The 22477-nt window shown below is 41.3% G+C and overlaps 1 protein-coding gene across 6 annotated transcripts in view; it reads right to left on the bottom strand.

Annotated features, from left to right (window-relative positions):
• Positions 1-22477, bottom strand: part of LOC127373549 (ankyrin repeat and fibronectin type-III domain-containing protein 1) — a 129323-nt gene that overhangs the window by 26740 nt on the left and 80106 nt on the right. For all 6 annotated transcript variants that reach the window (XM_051418137.1, XM_051418138.1, XM_051418136.1 and 3 more), the window contains one exon: positions 9018-9140. In XM_051418137.1, the coding sequence (XP_051274097.1) occupies positions 9018-9140 (123 nt within the window). The remainder of the gene's footprint in view (positions 1-9017; positions 9141-22477) is intronic.

Here is a 22477-nt window from a genome sequence, read left to right on the forward strand (position 1 = left end):
AGGAAATTCTGAAATCTGAGTCTTGGCACCAGACAGGCTGGAAGCAGGCAGGCTGCTGGACGCACAGAGGGAGAGGGAGAGAGAAAGAGAATTCATATATCCGTCCCCTCTGTTTGGCTCTTATCAGCTTATAGGCAACATGAGGCCACGCCAACACTGTGACCTGCAGCCCCTCACACACACTAAGTTGACATGGCAACACAACAAATGCAGACATACACACTCATGCTCACATATTAAACCATACACATGCATATGCAGCCCTGTGTAGGGATTTCACATGATTTTATAGCCGAGAAGACAATCAGAATGACTCTTGTGGCCCTTTATGGTCATATTGTACGGATACGATTTTTATTGATGGATGTATCTGGTGTGTGCATGAGCGTGTTAATGTTTCAGTGGTAAACATTTGCTAAAAACATCCCCTTTCACTTTATCCCCCTGAGGTGTCTACACAGTGAGATGTGGATGGATTACCCTACCAGATGTGCATTGGAAAAGCCATAGACTGGCCTGGGAGCAATGTACCTGATCAGCAAGATTATTAACACGGACTGTGGCATTTAAATGATGTTCTTTCGATAACGTGCAGCCTCTTAAGTGCTGAGAAAACATTATCAAGCCTGTTACAACACAGGCGGCAGACAGCACCACTGATACCAGACAGGATAAAGCCATGGGTTCTTTTGTTTACACCAGATTCACACAATTATAGACTTTAGAATCTAGACTCAAACAGTGGCAACATTATGTCTAGATTCCAGTTTTGGTAATCCCCTTTCCACTATAGGCTCAAATTCTTCTTGATAAAGCTAGGCATCCTGAGGTCGTGCTCTGCATATCACTGTTATTTTGAGGTGATGTTTACTTCTTGCCGTTAGCTTTGAGTGAGTCAGGCTACTCTCTTATGACCTTTTTGTCTGCGTGTAAAAATCCCAAAACATGGTTCTTAGTGATCTTAGCTAAAATCTGTGCTAAGATCACTGGCACCCAGGTTGTCTCGTTCACATCTGCTGTTAGTCACACTTAGTCAAAAAGCAAGTGAACTGGAAAACCCTGTAGGCATTCTGTTTTTACTTATGCTTTTAACTCGCTCTGACTCACTTTGAAGTGTGAGCTGTATGCATAATTGGGGAGTTGGAACAAACTGTAGACACCAGGTACATACTATACCATACTGCTCCCACATGAACGCGCTCACACTGCCCTTTACCTCTCTCCTGTTTACACAATATTTTTTTCTGTCTCTCCTTTTATCTTGTCCCTTTCTGACTTTCTCTCACTTTCTCCCAAGGGAGAACAGCAGAGAAAATGTGGGCGGTCCGCTGTATGTTTAACCTTTGAAGTGGGCCTGCTGTGCGGAGCAAGGCCTGCCACCTGTTGGCTCTGTGTATGTGCATGCGTTGTGTGTGCACGCAGAGGTAAATCTCTCTAATTTTGATGAGCAGAGACAACAGCGGAGTCACCATGGGGATGTGGTGGCGGGCAGCGGCCGACGTTCTCAGGAGGGGGGAGGGGGCGGGGTGCTTCCAAGGTGGGCTCACACACACACACACACACACACACACACACACACACACACACACACACACACACACACACAAACATACAGACAACCCCTCCTCTGTCAGAGGCTTGGTGACACCATGTCTCCCACGGTGATCGTGGGCCTAGCCTGGGTGGCTCCAGGCCTTCTGTGTGTCTCTCAGTGTGTGTCACACCAAAGGGGTCCCTGCCTGGGCCGCCATATGCCACCCACCCAGCCAGGGAGAGGAGAGGGGCGGGGACGACCCCTGGCCACTGAAGCCACCAGTTGGCCCATTCTCTCAGTCACACGCCGGCCGGGCGCCATGTTTAAAGTCCCACGGCTGTTTATCTGGGATAGGGATGGAGGGAGGTGGTTGGGGGGACGGTTAGTCTCCTGACTGTGATAGATCCTTTGTAAAAAGGACAACGTGCATGCTCACACACAAATATATACAATCCTGATTGGATGGATGGATGGAGGCACAGAGAGTGGAAAGAGTGGCAGTGTGTCATAGCATGATGACACAAACTCATCAGTGTGTGTGGTACACTCACACATACATTGAAATTAACACACATACAAAATGAATCTACGGTCCATTGAGCGTAGACGTCAGTCAGGAAAATACTTGATTGTATTTGATACAGGCTGAAGCATATAGGAAAAGCTACTGTAAATGGTGTCAATGGTGATTAGATCCCATTGTGAAATAGCTTTTTTTTTTCAGAGGGAGTCAAGGGAGCAATTTCTGAGGGAGTCTAGGTAAGTGGAGATGGGTCATATCAATTGGACACTGAAGTGAAAGCTCACAGCAGCCCAGAAAAGAAAAAGTTTTAAATCCTGACAGCAGCAAGGTCATTGTTTAACCGAGGTTGTTACATAATCAGATGGGTCAGCTGATTGAGTTGGAAGTGGGAAAAGAAAAAGAAAATCATAAATAAGAGGGAGAAAGTGCAAAGATGAATTGCCAAACCTATTTTCTGGCTCTCACAGTGCTTCTGTTCCATTGTAAACCGTCGTGGGTGTGGATGTCTGTACTACCTGAGCTTCCTATCTCAATCTGTAAACCATTTTCCAAGACTAGTTTCAAACCGCAAGCCTCTTGGGTCCCCAGCTGATTTTCTTTCTGCCTCTGACCCTGAATACAACCCTCACACACTCACACACACTCACAGAAAGTAGGCAGAGGGGTGCAGTTCCCCCCAGTCTCAGTTAAGGTCTTTTATCAGCTTATAAGCAACACATGGAGGCACGCTAACCCTCTGACCCCACTGGCTGTATGTGTCTCTGTGTACAGAAACAAACACACACAGACACACTACATTAACTAGCTTTTTTTTTCCTACCATGCTGTTTATTTCGTAACTTCTCTCTCTCCTCTCTCTTTCCAACTCTACAGTCCAGTTTTCAGGGCTCTTCGCCACTCTTGCTGTCCTTCTCCATCATCTTTTCAATCAGCTTTTTCATCTACTTCAGTCTCAATCATTCTCACTCTCTCCTCCTCCCTTTTTCTTACCTATTTCAGTCTTCTCTGACACCCCCCCTTCTCCCCCCACCCTGTACTTCTCTCTTTCAGTCTACCTCCCTCCCTCCCTCCCTCTCTCTCACTGCCCTCCATCCCCACCCCCTGTCTCTCTGTGTCTGTGTGCTGAGTTGAGGTTTGGAGTGGAAACCAGAGTATCAAGTCGGAGACACACAGGACAAGAGGGAGCCAGCCTCATAAATCTCCCTTAGTGCAGCCCACAGCATCCAGAGTCAAGAACACAGTGTGTGAGTGTGTGTAAATATTTGAGTGCATGACTAATATGTGTTTGTGCATGCACGTTCATTTTTGCAAATACAAGTGTGCATGTGTACTTTATTCGCTTAATCTAGCTAATTTGTGTGAGTGCACGTATTTGTGAATGGACACGCATGTGAGTGGGTTTTTGTGTGTCTGTGTTTATTTGTGTGTATGTGTGTGTACGTAAAGAATAGCCCAGGCTCTGTCCAAAAGCAAAGAGGTAAGCAGAAATTCTGCTCCCTCATGTAGGCTGGAATCTATAGTCTGTCATCTGGCCAACAACCCAGTCTCGAGAAATTAATACTGCAGAACAAGGAGCAGTTTAGGAACTTCACGGGACACCTAGAACAGTATGAATAATCAGTTTCCCATATCCTCAAGGGTTTGTCAATAAAAACTTGCTTCTATGAGTGTCATCAAACAGCACAAACTTTGTGTAATTTTTGCTGGAGTAAATAAATGGTGAATAGTTAAAATAATCTCACCACGACGTTTAACACTTTACATTAGCACCTCTTCTGAGGATTTCGATCATACTACATTATCTTCCTCAGCCGATAGAGTTTGCTCTGTTGTCAAGCAATAACAGTTTCAAGTTTCCATCATTTCTAAGCACTTTGAGACCTTCTCGTTAATACTGGTTTATGTAATTTGACCACAAATGGTGTTGTTTGGAAATGAAAATGTTTGCCTTTTTTTGCCCGTTTTTAATGTTTTGTGAGTGTTAGAGCTTTTTGCTAACAAAATGTGTCATTTTGTCTGCCAACTTTCTGTTTAGGCCTTTGTGTGAACTGTTTCGAAAATGTAACTCATGCATTCAATGTGTTCAAGCAAATAGAAATATAAAATAAAAAATAAGACTGATAAAAACAATGGTATATATTTTCCAGACAATGTTTCAATCTCCGTCAGACTGACACTCTATTTACTCTGATTTCCAATAGACTTGCACCTACATGTTATGTGTGTGTAACTGTGCTATTTCAACAGAAACAGACTTCCTATATATTATCTTGAAGTATATCTAACTCAAATAGCGTTTTACACCATTACCACATTGTAAGAATAATGTCATGTTAATGCAGCCACCAAGCAGAAGTAAAATGTCAGCCATTCCAGCACAAGTGGGAATCGGTCCCGTTCTGTAACGATCTTTAACAGTATGTTCTGATCAGAATTTCTAAAGAGAAAAATTATAGAGCTCTATAACCTCCTCATTTGTCCATCTTGTTTGAACTGACAGCTCTCAGCCACAGAAGAAAGAAGAAAATCTAAAGAGAGGATGAAAAAGAAAGAGTGGGGGAATATTAAATCAAATTAGAACCAAATGAGCCGAGTGGCACACTGTCCAAAACCACTTTACACCCGGGCCTCTTGAGCATTGCCCTTCTTTTTCCACTAAGACTGGTGATTTTCTCTATGTTCTTTTTTATTCCCTTTGTGCACAGTTCATAAGGATTAGCACTTGGTAACCCCCACTCCCCCTTACACACCAAACCCAACACAATGCTAACTATTACAATGTGTGCTTGCTCATGTATGTGTGTGAGCATGAATATCAAGGAGAAAATCAGACATGCAGACATGAGTTTGTACATGAGTACATGATGTGTATGTGTGTGTGTGTGTGTGTATGTGTGTGTGTGTGTGTGTTAATATATCGACTATGGGAAGGGGAGGCTGGCTTCCCTCCTGACATTGAAGTTAAGACGTCATCCTAAGAGTGCTGTCAGCTCCGAGTTATCCCTGAAGACAGGGTGGCACCAGGCAGAGCAGAGAGGCCTTCAGGGAGCGGGGAGGATTTAAACCTTAGCGTACTGCATAACCACACACATCACAATCAAACACTTACTTGTGTAGTACCAACTGCACTCTTTCAAATTTCAGCTTTTATTTATGAAGTGGATATGGTTTGAGTGCTGAATGCTACATTATACGTTGATGTTTAAGTACTTATGTATAGAGTTTCCTTTCCAGGCGTACTGCGGGGGAACTGTTATGGGAAATAAAAACTGCTTGGCCGACACACATGGCTGCCTCTCTATTGTAGTCAGGGGTTTTGGCAAAAAGTTGGAACAGCCTCTCTGTCACCATAAGAGGATATGGAAATAAAGACTTATTTACTAGCCCCATACTGGAACAGAACCAGTGTCCCTTTACGGCCCAGTATTGACTCTACTGGATGTCTCTCGTGTCCAAGTCATGCACAGGAAACAAGGCAGCAAATATATGCGCCAGTGAGAAACAGATTGATGTTAGGCTTGGTGTATTAGTTTATATATTTAAGTTATGTTTTCATAATGCCAAAAATTCCCTTAGTGACATACAGTATCAGCAGCAGACTGAGGTAAAATCAACTAGGTTCTCAAATGGCTTTTAGAGAACCAGAATTCAAAATTGATTTTTATTCAAAATTCTCTCAATAGAAATCTCACAAGGCAGTCATGTTTATCTAATGATGTCACACATGTATTTTGTAATTAGTAATACTAATCGTTTCCTGGAAAAAAGCAGGCAATCTTAACAGGCAGCATATACCCTCTTATATCCCCTTTAACACTCCCTCTCCCCCCCCTTCTACTCTTTTCTCCACCCATACCCTAGAGCCCATTTACTATGATTACCAATAACAATAACACTGCCATTATCTTTTATTATTGCATTTTCCCAAGGCCCTGCCAGCTCTCACAGACTTTGATAAAGCTACAAAACGGCTCCTGTTTCAAGCTTGTATATGAGCTTGCCTTGGCTCAGAATTCCCTTAATAGTCACAGTTTGTTTGGGTATCTGACTTGAATCAACATAAACGGTAATGGTCCACTAAATAGATAGTAAAGTGTTAAGCCACCTGAGACTGCTTTACAGCAGAGAGCTGTTTCCAACTTGGCATTTAATAAAATCCTTATATCACTTTACTTTAAGTTTTGCTTTAAGGAGTGAAAGGAGGGGGGCAGTACACAGATATATATAATTAAAAAATATATAAAAATTGGTGGGTAACCCAACATTTTTACATTTCACTTTCATTACAGGCAAACAAATTCCACTGATTTCTTCCTTAACTGTTTTACAGCCTCTGTCTCAAGACACAAAAGATTAAGCAGGTACCACACAGGTACAGGTACCTATATCTTACCTAGCTCATCTGTTCTCTCAGCATGTAAAATACATAAAATGCATCACGGTTCTTAAATGAGTCACATCAAAGAAAACGATTCAAGGAAAAAATGGAAATTACTCACAGGTATTTTAGTATTTAATGTAAGATGAAAGATTTTTTTTTGGTCTTTTAAAAAAAATTCATGTTATGGGAGAACTATTGTGTCTCACCAGTGTGTGAACTACCTTGCTGTTACTACAGTGGGTGGGGGGCACTCAAATTAATAATGGTGATTGACAAGGAAAGTTTATTTTATTCTGATGTTTTCTGATCTGAGTTAAAGTGAGTGAGGTCAATGGTATTGCACTGCCAAACTTCAGTGACGCTGACAAGAATAGTATGCATGCTAGTATGTTTATTAATCATATTAGGGATAAATCAGCCAATATAATATTGTGTATAATAGCATATTGTAGAGTTATTATATATTATATTATAATATTCTAGAGATCCCCCAAAATTTCACAAATCATGATTTCGGGAGAGCTCTTGTCTTATGAAGAGAAGCCAAGCTCAACCTGGCTCTCCTGTAGTTCACACCCTGATTGCAACCTAGAGCTGCAATTATTTACCTGTACACGTACAAGTTATAAAGCCAGATTCCAACAACAGTATTTGTATTTGTGATAACAATTACAGAAATATTGAGCAAATCAATAATACAAATTGCCCAGACAGACTACAGGAAGTGGTATAAATGTCGAACAATTTCAAAAATGCAACTGACTCATGGGATGTTTGCAATAGATGCTACTAGCACACATGTTTTCCTTTTGACCGTGTTGATGACTGTGCATTCCAGAGGAGCTGTGCTGGTCTTGTCAGGAGCTGGACCGACCTTGTTTCACCTCCCAGAAGCATGACTCAGCCCTCAACTTTGAATCTCTCCTCCTGGGGTCCCTTGTTTATTATGTCACAAAAGGCCAGTCACACTCCTGTAACGGTGGCTCGCCCCAGAGAAAGTCAGAATCCAGCTGTAGCCGAGCCCCCCTCATCCCTCTCGTAAATGAGCATGTCCAATCTACCCACTGTGTTTCATTAAAACCAGACTACATCAATCAGGGCCTGAACTTTAAAGGCCAGGTCCCCACTCCAGCAACATGGGAGAAAAACATGGACCTGTTAAAGTAGAGGACCTCACACTGCACATACACTCCAACGCTCATACACTTAACACCACATTTCTACTAGCGGACCACACATCGCAACGTCAGTGCGAGACCACACAGTAGGTCTCGTAAGGCCGACAAAAGACCTCATAAGACCTCACACTGGGCCCTAGCATGATTGGATAGGACCTCAGAGAATCCCACACCTGTAACTCCAGAAACCACAAAGTAACTCTACTGAATAGCTACTGTAGTCCCCGCACAGCAATTATAAACCTGGAAACTGTTTAGACCCGTGACTGTTTGGACATTTTTTACTTGACAAAATTAAGTGCAAAGGAAGTGTAAGATCCGCTTTAACCCTGGGATATTTTCCCAATGGTGAGAGAAGTATAAAGGAAGAGCCAAGAATACATAGCAGGAAGCTCAGGGGGGATGGATGGACGGCAGGATGGATGGGTAGATAAACGTGTGGAGGCCAGGCAACAAGACTAAGACTGGGAAGGAGTCCCATGGGTGGGGACGGGAAGGCAGCCTCGTGATGGAAAGCTTTCAAACTCCTTTCATCGGCTGCCTGAGGACTGGAGCTTTACAAGAGCAAGATGAGCCGGCGCCACTGGAGCTGCTTGGCGCTGTTCAACGAAACCCAGACGCAGAGGCAGAGCAGGACCCTATCACCACTCCGCCCACTCTCTGCCCCCGCCCCGAACACCAGCCCCCACTCCTCATCGACCTCAGCCTTGACTTTGTACACAGATACATCATAGCAAGGCTCAGCTCCAGTTGTCACTATGTTGTTAGCCTTTTTTGGATTTCAACTGTGATAGGTGGAAAAATTCTTCTATTTAAAATCCTGCTTCTGATACAAGATTATGAAGTCTTATTTTACCTCATAATCTTCGCAGTCCGAGAACCTAAAAGCAATAAAGATGGGAGTATTGCTACTGCTTCCTGTCATCATTCCCTAATTTGAGAGGAAGTAGTGAAGGCCAAGAACACTATCACAACCTTCCTTTTAAGGCATCATGAAAGAATAAGATTAAAGGTCGAGTGAGTAACATTTAGCAGGCTCTTTTGGCAGAAATGGAATACAATACCCATAGGTATGTTGTCATTAATGTATAATCACCTGAAAACAAGATATGTTGTGTTTTCATTACCTTAGAATGAGCCGTTTTTATCTACAGACGCCACAGGTTGCCTTACTTAGCGGCAGCCATGTTGAACAGCCATGTTTCTACAGTAGCCCAGAATGAACAAACTAATCACTGACTCTAGGTGGGGCCATTCACATTTTTTGCGCATTTTGTGGCCACCGTAGTTTCTCCTTGGAAAGGGTGGGGGAAGCACGTTAGTTGCGATCTGAAACTTCACCACTGGATGCCACTAAATCCTACACACTGGACCTTTAAGCAGATTAAGACATGGTCTTACCAGTCCACACTTAGAGATCGTCTCCTGTAGGACGGAGGTCTGTCTGAGGAAGTCTTCTCTGCTTTGGCCACACGCTCTTTGAGGGATAGACGATGGGTAAGTTTGGAAATTCCAGACTCTGACCTTGGGGACAGAATAAGAATATTTGGATCAGAACAAGACTCCTTTGACTGGTTTCAGCACTCAATATAAACAATAATAAGAAGATGAAGAAAACACACAGAGGAACTGATATTTGTACTGTGGGTTTATCACCTACAACACTATATAAATTCCCTATTCTAGTTCAGCCTAGGTTAAATATTGCTGCAGAATACAAATGGCTTTCTCTTATGCTTAAACCTAAACTCAGTTTTGCAGAAATCACAATACTCAGTGGACGTAGTCCATGAACTGATAAACAGTGAAACAATGCTGCAGTTCCCAGAGGAAACATTAGGTTTCAGGGAAAGCCGCATACTTCCTCCCTAATTTTCTCCAAATCTTTTTTACAGATAAAAATGTGAAGTCACACACATTTTAATCTCCTCTACTGGGCTGCCAATGTCCCAGTTCAACTTTTTGCTCAAAATTAAAAACAGGAAATGTAATATTTCTTCCATTCCAGCCCGGGACACATTTGATGAGACTCAGCATTGCAATATTGCTGTGGTAACAGTGGGGACTAATCAAAATGTAATAATATTCTCTATCAAAGAGCCAGGCTCACAAAGGAACATTGCTGGAGCACAGAGTATGTGATGTAAAAATTCTCAAGACTTATTAAGCAATGGTTTATATAAATGCAGCCAAAGTGAATAAAAATCTGTGGATAACATTAAGGTAAGTCAAAGCACTGGAGGAAAAAAAAAAATTATACATGCATAATTGAAGGAATTTCCTACTGGTCTTGCCATGAACACTCTTTTTTTATTTTCACATATTGTGCGAAATCCTTCACTCACCTAATCTCACACACATATGCTGTTTCCATTTCATTATGAAATGATAAAACATTCAAGAAATCAATGGGATCAAGGAATCAAGGAAATGTATGTATCATTATACAACACAAGACTGTTTGCAGTGGCTTCATGCTACACACATAGAAAATGATTACTTGATTGAATGATTATTATAAATTACATTTATAGAAAGAATAACATAGAATATAAATAAAATAAAACAATATATACAGTTATGTAGATACATATTCACGTATACACCCAGCAAAAATAATTCTGCAGTGCATCTTTTGAAATTGTATCTGGGGGAATGTAAACAACAGCAACAAGATAGAGATGGTTTCATCTTCACATAAAATGTTTGACACATAAGAAATAGTGTCCATCAGCTTTGACTGTGTGCATCAAGCACCATCAATGTAAACACAGAGTCCGTCCATCGAGTTAATGGAGCAGGTCTCTATAAAGACATGGGCACAACAATCTCTGATTTCCCATTGTTTGGCCAGTCCCATTTCATTCAGACTGGACATTAGCTAGAAGCAGCCCAATCAAATCCAAACTAGATCAGCATGACTCCAGACCCCGGCTCTCCTCCTGAGGTGACAGCACCCACAGTGGTGGGCTGGTTCTGCCAATCTTGCTGGGCAGATCGCCCCAAGATTCGCTGCTCTTCAATCCAAACCCCATGGTTCCTTTTCCAATGAGTCTATAGGCTATTTCTGTCACAGGTAATACATGTTTCAGCAATAAAACTGAAAACAGATAAAAACTAAAAAAGAAGTTTGAAGGAGCTAGCCAACCGGCTGCAGGTTCTGAGCCATTGCCATAGTCAAAATCTCCTGATCAATTTGAACAATTTTGGCTTAGCCCTTTCACATAAAATGGGTTGAAGAAAAAAAAGGAAACATCATTCAATGATGTTTAAAGGAGCTAACGGCCACTGCATATAAATGTGCAGCCCTAGTCATTCCTAATAATGACTCATACATATTCACATACATACATAGATCTCCACTAAACCTGAGCCAAAAGGCGTTTTAGTCTCCATGGTGAGTTATTTTGGAGACAAACTGTATGGGATGGCTAGACTGGGGAGCACAGACGACTGGGGTGCACCCTGTCAATCAAACATAGAAGTTGTATTTGCCATCACTGTCCTTAGTCTCTGTGAGATGCTGCACAAATAACAGTTCACATAAGGCTTTGATAAAAGAGGGTTGATGAAATCGTACACAATAGTTCATGCTGTTACTTTGATTACTGAACAGTGACATGGATGACTGACAGTGTGGTGATTCGTCCAGTTGCATCTAATTCAATTGCCAAATTGGCATAATGTCACATGCTCATTTTCTGGCATCCTGATGCAGAGGTCTTACAGGACCTTGAATGAGTCATTCTTACGTTCTCATCCAAAAGACTGCTTTACTTCAGAAAGGAGACAAAAGGTCTGAGAGTGTCCTGTCAAGTCTAATGCTTCGATCAAGAGGGATGTTCAGATCTGAGAGAATGATTACTCAAAAAGATGAAATTGGATCAAGACCTTTATTGCATCATGGACTTACGTAAGCGTTCCCATAGGTGTGAATAAAAGACTGCTCTGACCTTGTAAACCAGCTCCAGAGGTTACGGATCCATGCCAACTGGGCTTTCTGCTACCTTGCTTGGAACATGTTTTCCTCTTTTAAAGTGATATAAATATAATTGTCTCGTAATAAAATTGCTTCATTGCCAACATTTTGTTTGATCCTTCTTTCACAATGGGCACAGTCCACATGCTTGACAGCCATTATAAATCAACATTCTCTAAGCACCAAGAAAACAAAAAAACCAAAAGAAAAAAGTGACAAATGAAGAACACTTTTTAATATTAGACAGAATTTTTTACAGAATGATATTATAAATGGCATGACATCAAAGCATCTGACTACAAATAAACCTACGCTATCTATCTAAAATTGGGAAACATTTTCTTCTGATTGAAATAAAACCCTGATAATATTCTCTTATGCTCTACAACAGATTCCTCTTAAGAGCAGCTGTTTCAGTATAAAGTCGCTGCCATAAGCTGAGATGAAAATACACAAGTTCTCTTTCAAAATGACCTCATGCAATGGCTTATCTAGTAGAACAACCCCCAGCCCTACTGCCTTCGTTCCCACTCCTACACCCTCAACTACTGTTTCCTGACCCTACGCCAACTTCTCCAAAGAGTTGGTTGACCTCGAAGACAAAGAGGCATATTTTCCTGTATGAATCACACAAATGGGGTGTGGGATTTTAGTCAGATGGCAGAGCAACCCCTTATTGATGGTATTAAGTTAGGCTGGGCTTCTTCTTCGTCAAGGACTTTTAATTAAATTAGTAGCACTGCACTGTGCATGCCAGCTACTACCAACCATTGATGTTGACGTTACTTAACATAAACTGTAGATTTTGCTGGTCTGACAAATTCCGATTCATAAATAGACTACAGGAGTGATTGGTTTGGATCATCACTAGTTGTTAATAATTGCTTTGGTTTATATAGATCTAATATGTTTGGCCTGTGACCAATAGTTACATTAATAGTTCCTTGTAAAACTTCAAACAAACTTTTGGATCAAACGCATGACACGACACGACCATAGGATGATGACTTCAATGCCATGAAAAGACATAGGATCACGACTTCAAAGACACAGGGGCCAGTGGACATAGAAGAGGACTCAGGGAATCCCTTTGAGGGGTTTAGAGGAAAAATGGACATGCGAAGCAGGTGGGTCTCTGTGGAGGGGATCTGCTGGCAACTGGCTGCCTCTTGGCTCCCTGAGAGCTTCAACCCTGGCTCCGCCCCATGCAGCTGTCCCTGATAACATCATCACAGCAGGCACACTGTGATGATGCAATCCCCTTGGAGGCCCACTCAGGATATCCCGGTCGATTATCCTCTCATCAGAATTATATTTTCCTGGTGTTGATTACTGTTAAAATTTGATTGATTGTTTTTCCTTACAGAACTGAGGCTGGCAAAGGGTTCATCAAGTCAAATCACCAAAAACTTATCTGACCTTGAAGCAATGTGATTCTATATACACACAACAGATGAAGCCACCAGGAAATTGCAAACATAGGAGTCAGCCAGTGCTTAAGACACCTGCCAGGCTGCCCTGTCCCCTTTAGACCTGCAAAGCCAATGTACACAGATCTATGTGTCATTTCAAATATCACACCTCAGCTGCTTTGCCCTACTCTCAATAAACACAGACAATGGCTATTAAATCATTTTAGACCACATGCAGAATGGATCCAGATCACTCACTGAGCAAAGCTGCACAGCATATGTGCACAATGGACAGCAGCTCTGCAGTGGAAGCTTTGTTATCCATCTTCTCACCATCTTTTCTATTTTACTGGGATTCTGTTTGACTTTAAAAAAATTTGTTCCAGTTTGTGTCTTTTATTTACCCATAAGTGCTTAAAGTTGTGGTCCTAGAGATGGCAATGTCTGGCCGTCGAGTCACTATTTGATGGACTGCCATGAAATTTTGTGGTCCTGAGATGATGAAGCCTACCAACTTCGATGATCCCCTGACTTTTCCTTTAGGGCCACCATGAGGTTGACATTTTCGTGAAATGAAATGTCTCAAAAGCTACTGGATGGATTGCCATTAAATTTAGTACAGATATCCATGGCGCCCAGAGGATGAATCCTGATTACTTTGCTGATCCCTATTTATCCATGGGAAATATTTAAACATTTGATGGTTTTTCATAAAGGTTTGTACATTCACAGCTCCCAAATAGCCAAGAAATTTGGTACAAATTTGTTTATGACCAAATACTGGCAAAACTAATGACATTCCCGCTTCTGTGGTTCTTTAAATTTAGTTCCATTAGGAAATGCTAGCATGCTAACTAAAATAAGATGGTATATGCACGGTAAAAGTTACCTGATGTGAGAATGCGACAATGTGACAATGTGAGCATGTCAGCATGCTGACTTGAGCATTTAGTTCATAACACTGGCGTGCCCAAATACAGCCTCAGAGAGCTATTTTAAACCATTTTTTATTATGTTAACCACTTGGAAAGTAACAAAACTGCACAGTATATTTCCTATTGGTTAAGTAGACATAAAAGTCCAATCTCTACCTTTTTCATTTTATACTTTAAGTTTCATAAAATCCCATGACCCCCTTTTATAGTCCCAGTGACTACAAGATACGATAACTGTTCCTAATATATCCCTCCAATGTGAAAGCCCACCACTGCCTCACTGCAATGTGACTTAGATTATGATCTTGCCAGCATTAGTAACTTTCCCCAATCCTGCAGCACAAGAGTGCTTTTGTCAGCTCTGAATGGCTTGTGTGGTGATACGGAGAAAATGTTGACCTACGCTCACATACACACTTCAAGCCCCTGCACACACTTTCACACTGTCACTGCGAAGGATCGCTTTCTTGCAAACAACTCACCTAATGTCACTTTCCCTCTCTGTTCTGTTGCCATGGTAGCAATTACCTGTTCAGAGGTATTCATGTGCAGAACAAATTCTGGTAAAGAAGTGATTGTTCTTGCTCACAGTACACAAAGCTATCGACTGTGCACTTTGACCCCGCTCATAGCCCCAGTAACCCACTGCTATTTGAGAGCAGAGTTAAGACTGCGAGGAATTCGAGCAAAACCACCACAGCTAGAGGACATTTAACATTGAGCTACAGTGAGACGCTTATTTACACTATAGACAATGTTCATAATTCATATTACTATTCAATTATAAATATTCATACATTACATTATATTTATATTACCATCATTTGAATTCTAAATGATTGAAAATCCTTGTTACTTGGAGCTTTACATTTTCTGCACAACTATTATTGTTTACTGTTCCCTGCCCTCCTGGATGATACCATATGTTATATTTACATATTTGATTGATGGGAAACAATGCGACAAGCATGCTCTGCTTAACTTCTCAGATCATACAGAGGGTTTTGTGTGAGACGTGTTTATAAAGGGATCCCACTGAAACCAGCAGAACGCTATGCATTACACAATCTATGTGGTCTGTCTGAGGTTGGGCTGCCCTTAACCACAGATCCTATTTCAGATTACTAGGGAACAGACACTATAGTAAATCATAAGCAGGACAGACAAATACCTGACCCTGTTTCAGCAATTATGGGCAATGGCTGCCTACCTAAAACAACTATTTTGGAAAGGAGGGAAAACAAAGCGCTAGGATTTCTTTCATCTCCATCTCCTGCTATGGCTTCTTATCCCTGCCAATGGAACTCTAATACGCCAAAAAGAATGTGGGCACCCACCCATATAACAGATACATGCAAATGAAATGGATGCAAGCACACACGCTTGCTGGTGTGCACACGCACACATACACAAACCCAGTTTAATTCAGGAACATACCCCTCAATGTGTTTCATTAGGCAAACAAAAAGGCTTTCAGTGGTCCAATCATAAAAGAACGCAGCCAAGCTATGAACATTGCTAATTAAAATCTGCTCAAAGAAAGCCTTGTTTTCCACTCACCATCTCCATCCAAACCTATGTCTGTGTGTACGTCTCTCTACATGGTGGAGGCCGATTTTATTTTACTTGGACTGAGGTCTCACCAATAAAACACTGATATTTCTTCAAGCTAACAAGCCTCAGTTGTGATACAATTACATTATCTGAGTTGCTCAGAAGTGTAATGTTTAATCGCTGGTAGCAGTGGGGGTCAATAAATGAGAAGCAATATCACAGCAGTCTGTTGCATAATGCCTGATGCACTCCGGAGTCTGATGAGTTTGGCTAGAACCTTATTATTCTAAAATCGTTTAAAATAACGTATCAAAATTATACTAAAAAATAGTCAACAAAGAGCAAATATGTCATTGAAGGATAATTCTTCTGGCACCCACATACGGCGAAAGGAAAATGGAGAAATTTAGCAGCAAGCTCATTGCCTTGACAAATAATATTAAACAATAACTGCCTCAACTAGTTTGAATGATCTAATCATAACACTACGTGCCAATGGAAGGGACTCTGTTATCACCCTACGCACATGTTCTCATGTTCTCATATGCTGCCCATCCACCCACTATGGTAAACAGAGATATTTCCATCTCGGCTCCTTTCCCTCTGTCCCTTAATTTGCACGTTTCTGAGTCACACTCATCGTTTCATCTTCTTTTTTTTTTTTTTAAATGTCTCCCTTTTATTACTTTGCTCTCTCTCACTCCTGTTTTCCACAGAATCGGCACATACAGTACAGGATTTGTCAGGGAGACAAAAATGAGGGAGGAATTCAATGCCTTTTTTCACTTTGGTTGGCTCCCTGTGGTGTTGGGTTTGATACCATTCCCTCTGTGTCCCCCTCTGCGTTTGATGTGTGGCATAAGGCTGACTCAACACAGTAAGATATACCGATGATGGATCTGCAGTCAAATTAATCTTGAATTGAGCTGAAAAGTGCATGGAACCCAACAAACTATTAGAGACTGTAGCTGGAGTACCATAGAGGGAAGGGGCAAAGCGGTACCACAGACAGTTTTCTCTTTCCACTCGCTTTCGGTTAGGTGGGATAATAATGTGAATGATTTGGAGGAAAACTGATCTAGGGTAATTTAATAGCTATCACACTGGAAAGAACATACACCACACACACACACACACACACACACACACACACACACACACACACACACACACACACACACACACACACACTATAATGTCAGTTACTTCCCGATTCCAAGGTGAGCAAAGGCATTTTATTAGTGGGCCATGATCCAGGAAGGACATACAGTAACATATAACACATATAAGCGTCTGGAGACTTATCACCGCTGTCAAAAATCTATACAAACCTGACAAAAGTGACCAGTTCCCACACCACAAATAACAAGATCATGTGACACTGTAACTTATGAATAATTACGCAAAGAATCTCATAATTCTTTATATAAAACTCTCTAGAACAAAGAAAAGCTGAAAAGCTAGACCTTAACCGCTGCTGCTGGCCTGTGCGCATTTACGTTCAATGGCTGACTAGCTAAATGGTCAAAGAAAGGCAAAGCAGTGAATATGAGAGTGTGCATGTATTCCAGTCTGAGTACATCTCTATACAATTTGCAGTAAATATGCTATCATTCAAGTGAATGAGCTTGAATAGCTAATGTCAGTCCATGGTTGTGGGTCTGTGTGCCAGCCTTAGTTCTCCAGGCCTGCCCTGATGGAGGTGGACACCCCTCTGGTATAATGTTTATGGCCTTGAAACAGCTTTAAGCATATACAGACACACGCACAGGGCACCCCACTTTCTCCCATCAACCCACAATTGAGCACGGCGTCGAGATTCCAATCAGGGTTGAGCCAGCAGACTGAGGGGATTATTTATGCTGGAAAGGAGAAGGGAACCTCGAGGAGGGAGAGAGATGTGTGCGTGTTTCTTGCATTTCTATACTTGTGAGAGCCAAAGGTCTATCTTAAGGTTAGAAAGTTGAGCAAAATATTCCAAAGTCCACATTTTTCCACTAATAAATTAAAGTGCTAATTCACAGCTAAAGCTTGGGTTTACGGTTTAAGTTACTAGGATTAGGTTTAGGTTTGGTGGAAGAGCGTTCAGCTGTGAAAGTTTTTGTTGGCATGTAACACACACATACACAACCACATATGCACAAACAAATATTCCTTCCAGACAGACAATGTAACATGGGTTAAACCCGCATTGGTGGTTGATCTGACTGAATCAATATGCATCATCCACCCTGGCTCACGATACCAGCCTCTCAACTTGGGTTAGACATTGCTCGGCTTTGTATTAGGGCAGAAAATCCAATTTAATGTTACTGAGGTTTGTAAAACATAAACAAGTATTTAACGAAACAAAAAAAGTTTCTTTAATAGTTTCCTATACAGGGCAGGAAGGAATGGCAATGCTCTGGTGAATCCTTTGTTAGATTGTCTCACTTGTGGAGACAGGTAGAGGTTCACTCGCCTCTAGTCTTACAACTTCATAGGCCATGCCCTACAATGACGGGGGCTCCTGTAGTGGGAATTTAGATATGCAGAACACGCAGAACCTTCAGCTGGCTAACATTATGTTTCCTACTGAGCGGTGCCAGTGAATTGTTTAAGGTTAAGTGAAGGACAACGCTGTGGAGTGGCCTGGTGAGAAAAAACAGCAAAATGTCTATGAGTGAGTGACCTTAAAATGGTGATCGCGGTTGAAATGCTGAGTTGGCTTGTTTGTACGGAGAGCAGTTTAATCCTGAAATCATATTTGTACAATTGTAAGCCAGCGAACTGTGAGCATCCAAAGTGTTGAGATGTTTTTGGGAAAGCTGATCAAATTTTGATGTGTGGTTTCAAACTGGAGGGAGAGGCTCGGTAAACGATTCAACTTGTTGTGCAACATAATAGAAAGACATTTTCCCTGAGAATTCCCTCAGCTCATGTGGTTGTGAGGATGGACTGTTTGTATGTTATGTTGTTACATGTGTGCGTGTGTGTGCATGCTTTTATATTTAAAGCAAGAATAGAAAACGCTATGCACTGCTGCTATTCAAGTATTCTAAATTAAGCTCTCTCTCTCTCTCTCATACAAGCACACACACACACACACACACACACACACACACACACACACACACACACACACACACACAATTATGGCCAGGATGCCTTACCAAAACAATGGCTGTCTCTGCCTGCTCAGTTCTTTGGCCTGGCAGCTTGCTCTTGGGAAGTTCTCAAACAACTCAACATCAATGCAGCCAAGCCACATCAAATAAGCACCCTCACATACACACACACACACACACACACACACACACACACACACACACACACACACATACACACACATACACACACACAGATAGAGGGATGAAGGCTGCTAACATTCACACAAGTATACAATCATCATATTTGTGATACACACACTGGATCAACAGTATGTGTACAGATTAACTTTACCGTTGAGAACACGTGTGTACTAATACACTCTAGATCAACTGTACAAATAGTCACACACTAAGATAGTGAGCCAGCGGCAGACTCCTCTGGTCCGCTGACTTAGCTCCCTCTCCTACCACCATTACCACTATTGTAAATACTCCTCAATATGTATTTACACTAGGATTTCAAAACCATGGAAAAAAATGAGGTGAAAAGAAAAAACGGTTGGAAAAATGAAGGAATGTGTTTCACAGACAGCGGGAACCCTCAGTCCTTATTATCTTTCTGCTAGAATTTGCCTTGGATTGTCCCTCTGGGGGATGAGATGAGAGTAATGCGGTGGGTATTCTCTCTGTTTGTCACTTTCTGCTGTCTTCTTTCTTCTCTCTGCTTATTTCCAACTGATGCAAAAAGCGGGGATAGAAAGACACACAGCCAAGGCAACTCACTAAATTCAATGACAAAGATATTGACAGTTAATTACATTACAATTTCTTTTCTGAATATAACTATTCTTCTTTTTACATTAGTTTGCAAAGGACGTAGCTCAAGATATTTATACTGCAGATAACTGATTTCTTTCTCCCTCTCATGTCCTGTCCTCTGATCCGAGACAAAAACCACCGCATTTGATCAGCCCTGTTCAGGACTTTGTGTACTGTACGCTGAATGAAATTCATAAAACCTGTGATCTTATCAACATTGTGCCGTTATGTAAATGCTGCAGGGCCTTGGCTCCTATGTCACCTGTAACCACGGCAACAAGCAGCCACTGCTGGGAGGAAAAGTCCTTTAACTGTAGGCAGCGTGGCAGTAAAACAACAGCAGGGTCTGAGCAATAGTGTTTTCAGAGTGAAAGGAATGTCTGGTGGTTATCTCAGCAACACAGAGGTCATGGAGTATCAGCTATCCTCTACTTAAAAGTTGTTTCCTTGACAGGAAATCCATTATTGTAGATATTTTAAAATAGTCCTCTTCAAAGATGTCTTTTATTGGGTAAATGTAAATTTGAAAGGAAAAAGAGCGCCTGATTGACTTATTACCTTAAGTAGCAGGCAACACAAAAGCTTTTCTTTAAAGTTGTTTTTTATGTGGTATGCATATTGTTCCATTCGGTCATTCTTTATCTATTTGATCACACTCGCTTTGGATAATAAGGTGTATACAACATTTTCCCTATGAGAGGATCTCTACAGTTATTTTACTGAACTGAGAAATTACACTATATTAGAATATGATTTTATTATCTAAACAAAAGTAAGTCAGGCACATTGCTGGAGAACAAATATCCCTTCTTACTCACCTAAGTTATTCCATCTCTATCACTCTCACACACACACACACACACTCCTACGTCAGCCACATATGAGAACAATTACATGGCCTGCTCCCGTGAATAAATTAGTTTAATCATGTTCTCTCTTCCTTGACATCCGTACCTAAATCCCTTGCTCCATGAAAAAAGCAAAGCATCCCCCAGCCTCCAGGACACCCAGTAACCCATCCTTCCATTATTCCTTCCTCTGTGTACTGTCCTCACCCAGCATAGTAGGAAAGGAAAGTTATGTTTAGAAAGGAACGTTTTCTTACATTGGCTTCTGTGAGCTCAAAGTGCAGTAAAAATTTTTTTTTTTAAATTACAAATATAAGCCTAAATAATAACAACTAATTCAATAGTTAATCTTTTTTTCTGTGCATCTGTGTTAGAAACTGGTTGCATCTTTTGTCCTGCTCTGTGCAGGAATCCTCCCTGCCCCTGAGTTTGGTGGGCATAAAGAAGTTGAAATAGATGTAACATGAGACTGTCTAGCACACCTGGTTATCTTACAAAGAGGCAGTCTGAACCACTTGTAAATGATCCAGTGATTACCTGCTAAGGCACATAAAAAGAGAGTTGCAGTAGTGGTCCAAGTGGGACAAAAGCGTGAATAATCATCTCCATGTGGAGGAACGATGAGCCAGACTTTAGCTATATTCTACCTGAAGGTAAGAAGGGAAACAAATCCAATTCTTGCCATGTTGGTCAAGAGTGAGAGAATAAATTAATGAATGAAAGATACCCAAAGATAGCCTCTTTTGACAGAAATAAGCAAATACTTTATATTTTTAGGCTAAATGCTATCAACATAATATTGATAGAATATACCTTCAAAACTACTAATCATCTTTCCAATAGGAAAAAAAAATCAGAATGCAGAATAGGAGCCAGAACAGAGAGGTGGAGGAAGAGAGAACACAGAGGGGGTATTAAAGAACACAGACTAACACTCAGCTACAAACAACACACACACTGTGAAGAAGAAATGCCTATAGGTGTGTGCACACGTTTACCCTTCTGTAAATGTTAATTGATGCTCATTCGCATGTTTCTGCTGGCATTAATAAACGCATGGCAGAGTATACTGAACACTCCTGTTACTTGACATTCCATGATGATTCCACTGGTTCATAAATACAGCTGCTTGTCTCCTGGCAACAGATGTGTCCCACTCTGGCAGAGTCAGTGCTCACTGTGCCAGCATCTGACAGATAAGACAAAAAAGCCTATACATCTATAATGCAGCATATGTCCCACTAACAGTGGCTTCAGCCTCAAACACACAGCATACACTTGCAGACAGACCAACGATTGTGACTTCCACTACTGGGAAACATTTTCAGTTGACAAGTGAACTTTTCTTTCATTCAGTCTGATTTACATTTGTACTTCCATTTTTGTTTTTCTTTTTGTTTAGTTAAAAAAATATATTTTTGGGGGACTTTTTACCTTTAATCGACAGGACATCTCAAGATAGACAGGAAAGGGTGTGAAAGAGACGGAACGACACACAGCAAAGGGTTAGGGTAAGGGTTAGGACTAGGGTTGGACTCAAACCCATGGCCGTTGCAGTAAGGACCCAACCCTGGGACATGGTGAACCAGCTCCGTAAGGTGAGGTATCAGGGAGCTCTCATTATTTGTTTGTTAAAGATCCAGGAAAAATTCAGCTGGGTGTCTTAAGGACATCACACATAAACTGTATACACACCCATTCAATCCTCCATGTTTAGATGGCAACGGCTTGTTGCTATGAAACCATGCGAGCATAGACAGTTCAAATGTGCAGCGGAAAATTTTAGAACACAGATCACACGTGAGACTGCTTGTGCAAAGATAAACAATTAATGGTTTCAAGAGTACCTAACTGTCACAATTACTACTCACTCATTGTGCCTGCAATTCAAAGCTTTCAAAGGAAGACAGCAAGCAGGGACCCTTCTAATGGGTTAATTGTCTAATTGGGATAAAGAGAAAAAAATTGGATAACCACCTCCATGGTCATTTTAAGTATCCATTCACACAGAGAAACTATAGGTGCACAAACCATGCTGCCTGCACTGCTGATAGGAAGGAACAGACAGCAGAGAGATATGTTGTGAAGTATGGGTGTCCATGGCTTTGGTTGCTGGGCAACTAAAATATACAGCTAATTTAGTCTGATTTAAGTTCCCGCCCTACTTGTCTTTCACTATGTGCCCACTATCGTCTGACAGCAATCTGCAGAACACCTTGAAAAAT

The sequence above is a fragment of the Dicentrarchus labrax genome, unplaced genomic scaffold (assembly GCF_905237075.1).
Source record: "Dicentrarchus labrax unplaced genomic scaffold, dlabrax2021, whole genome shotgun sequence".
In the NCBI taxonomy this organism is placed as follows: Eukaryota; Metazoa; Chordata; class Actinopteri; family Moronidae; genus Dicentrarchus; species Dicentrarchus labrax.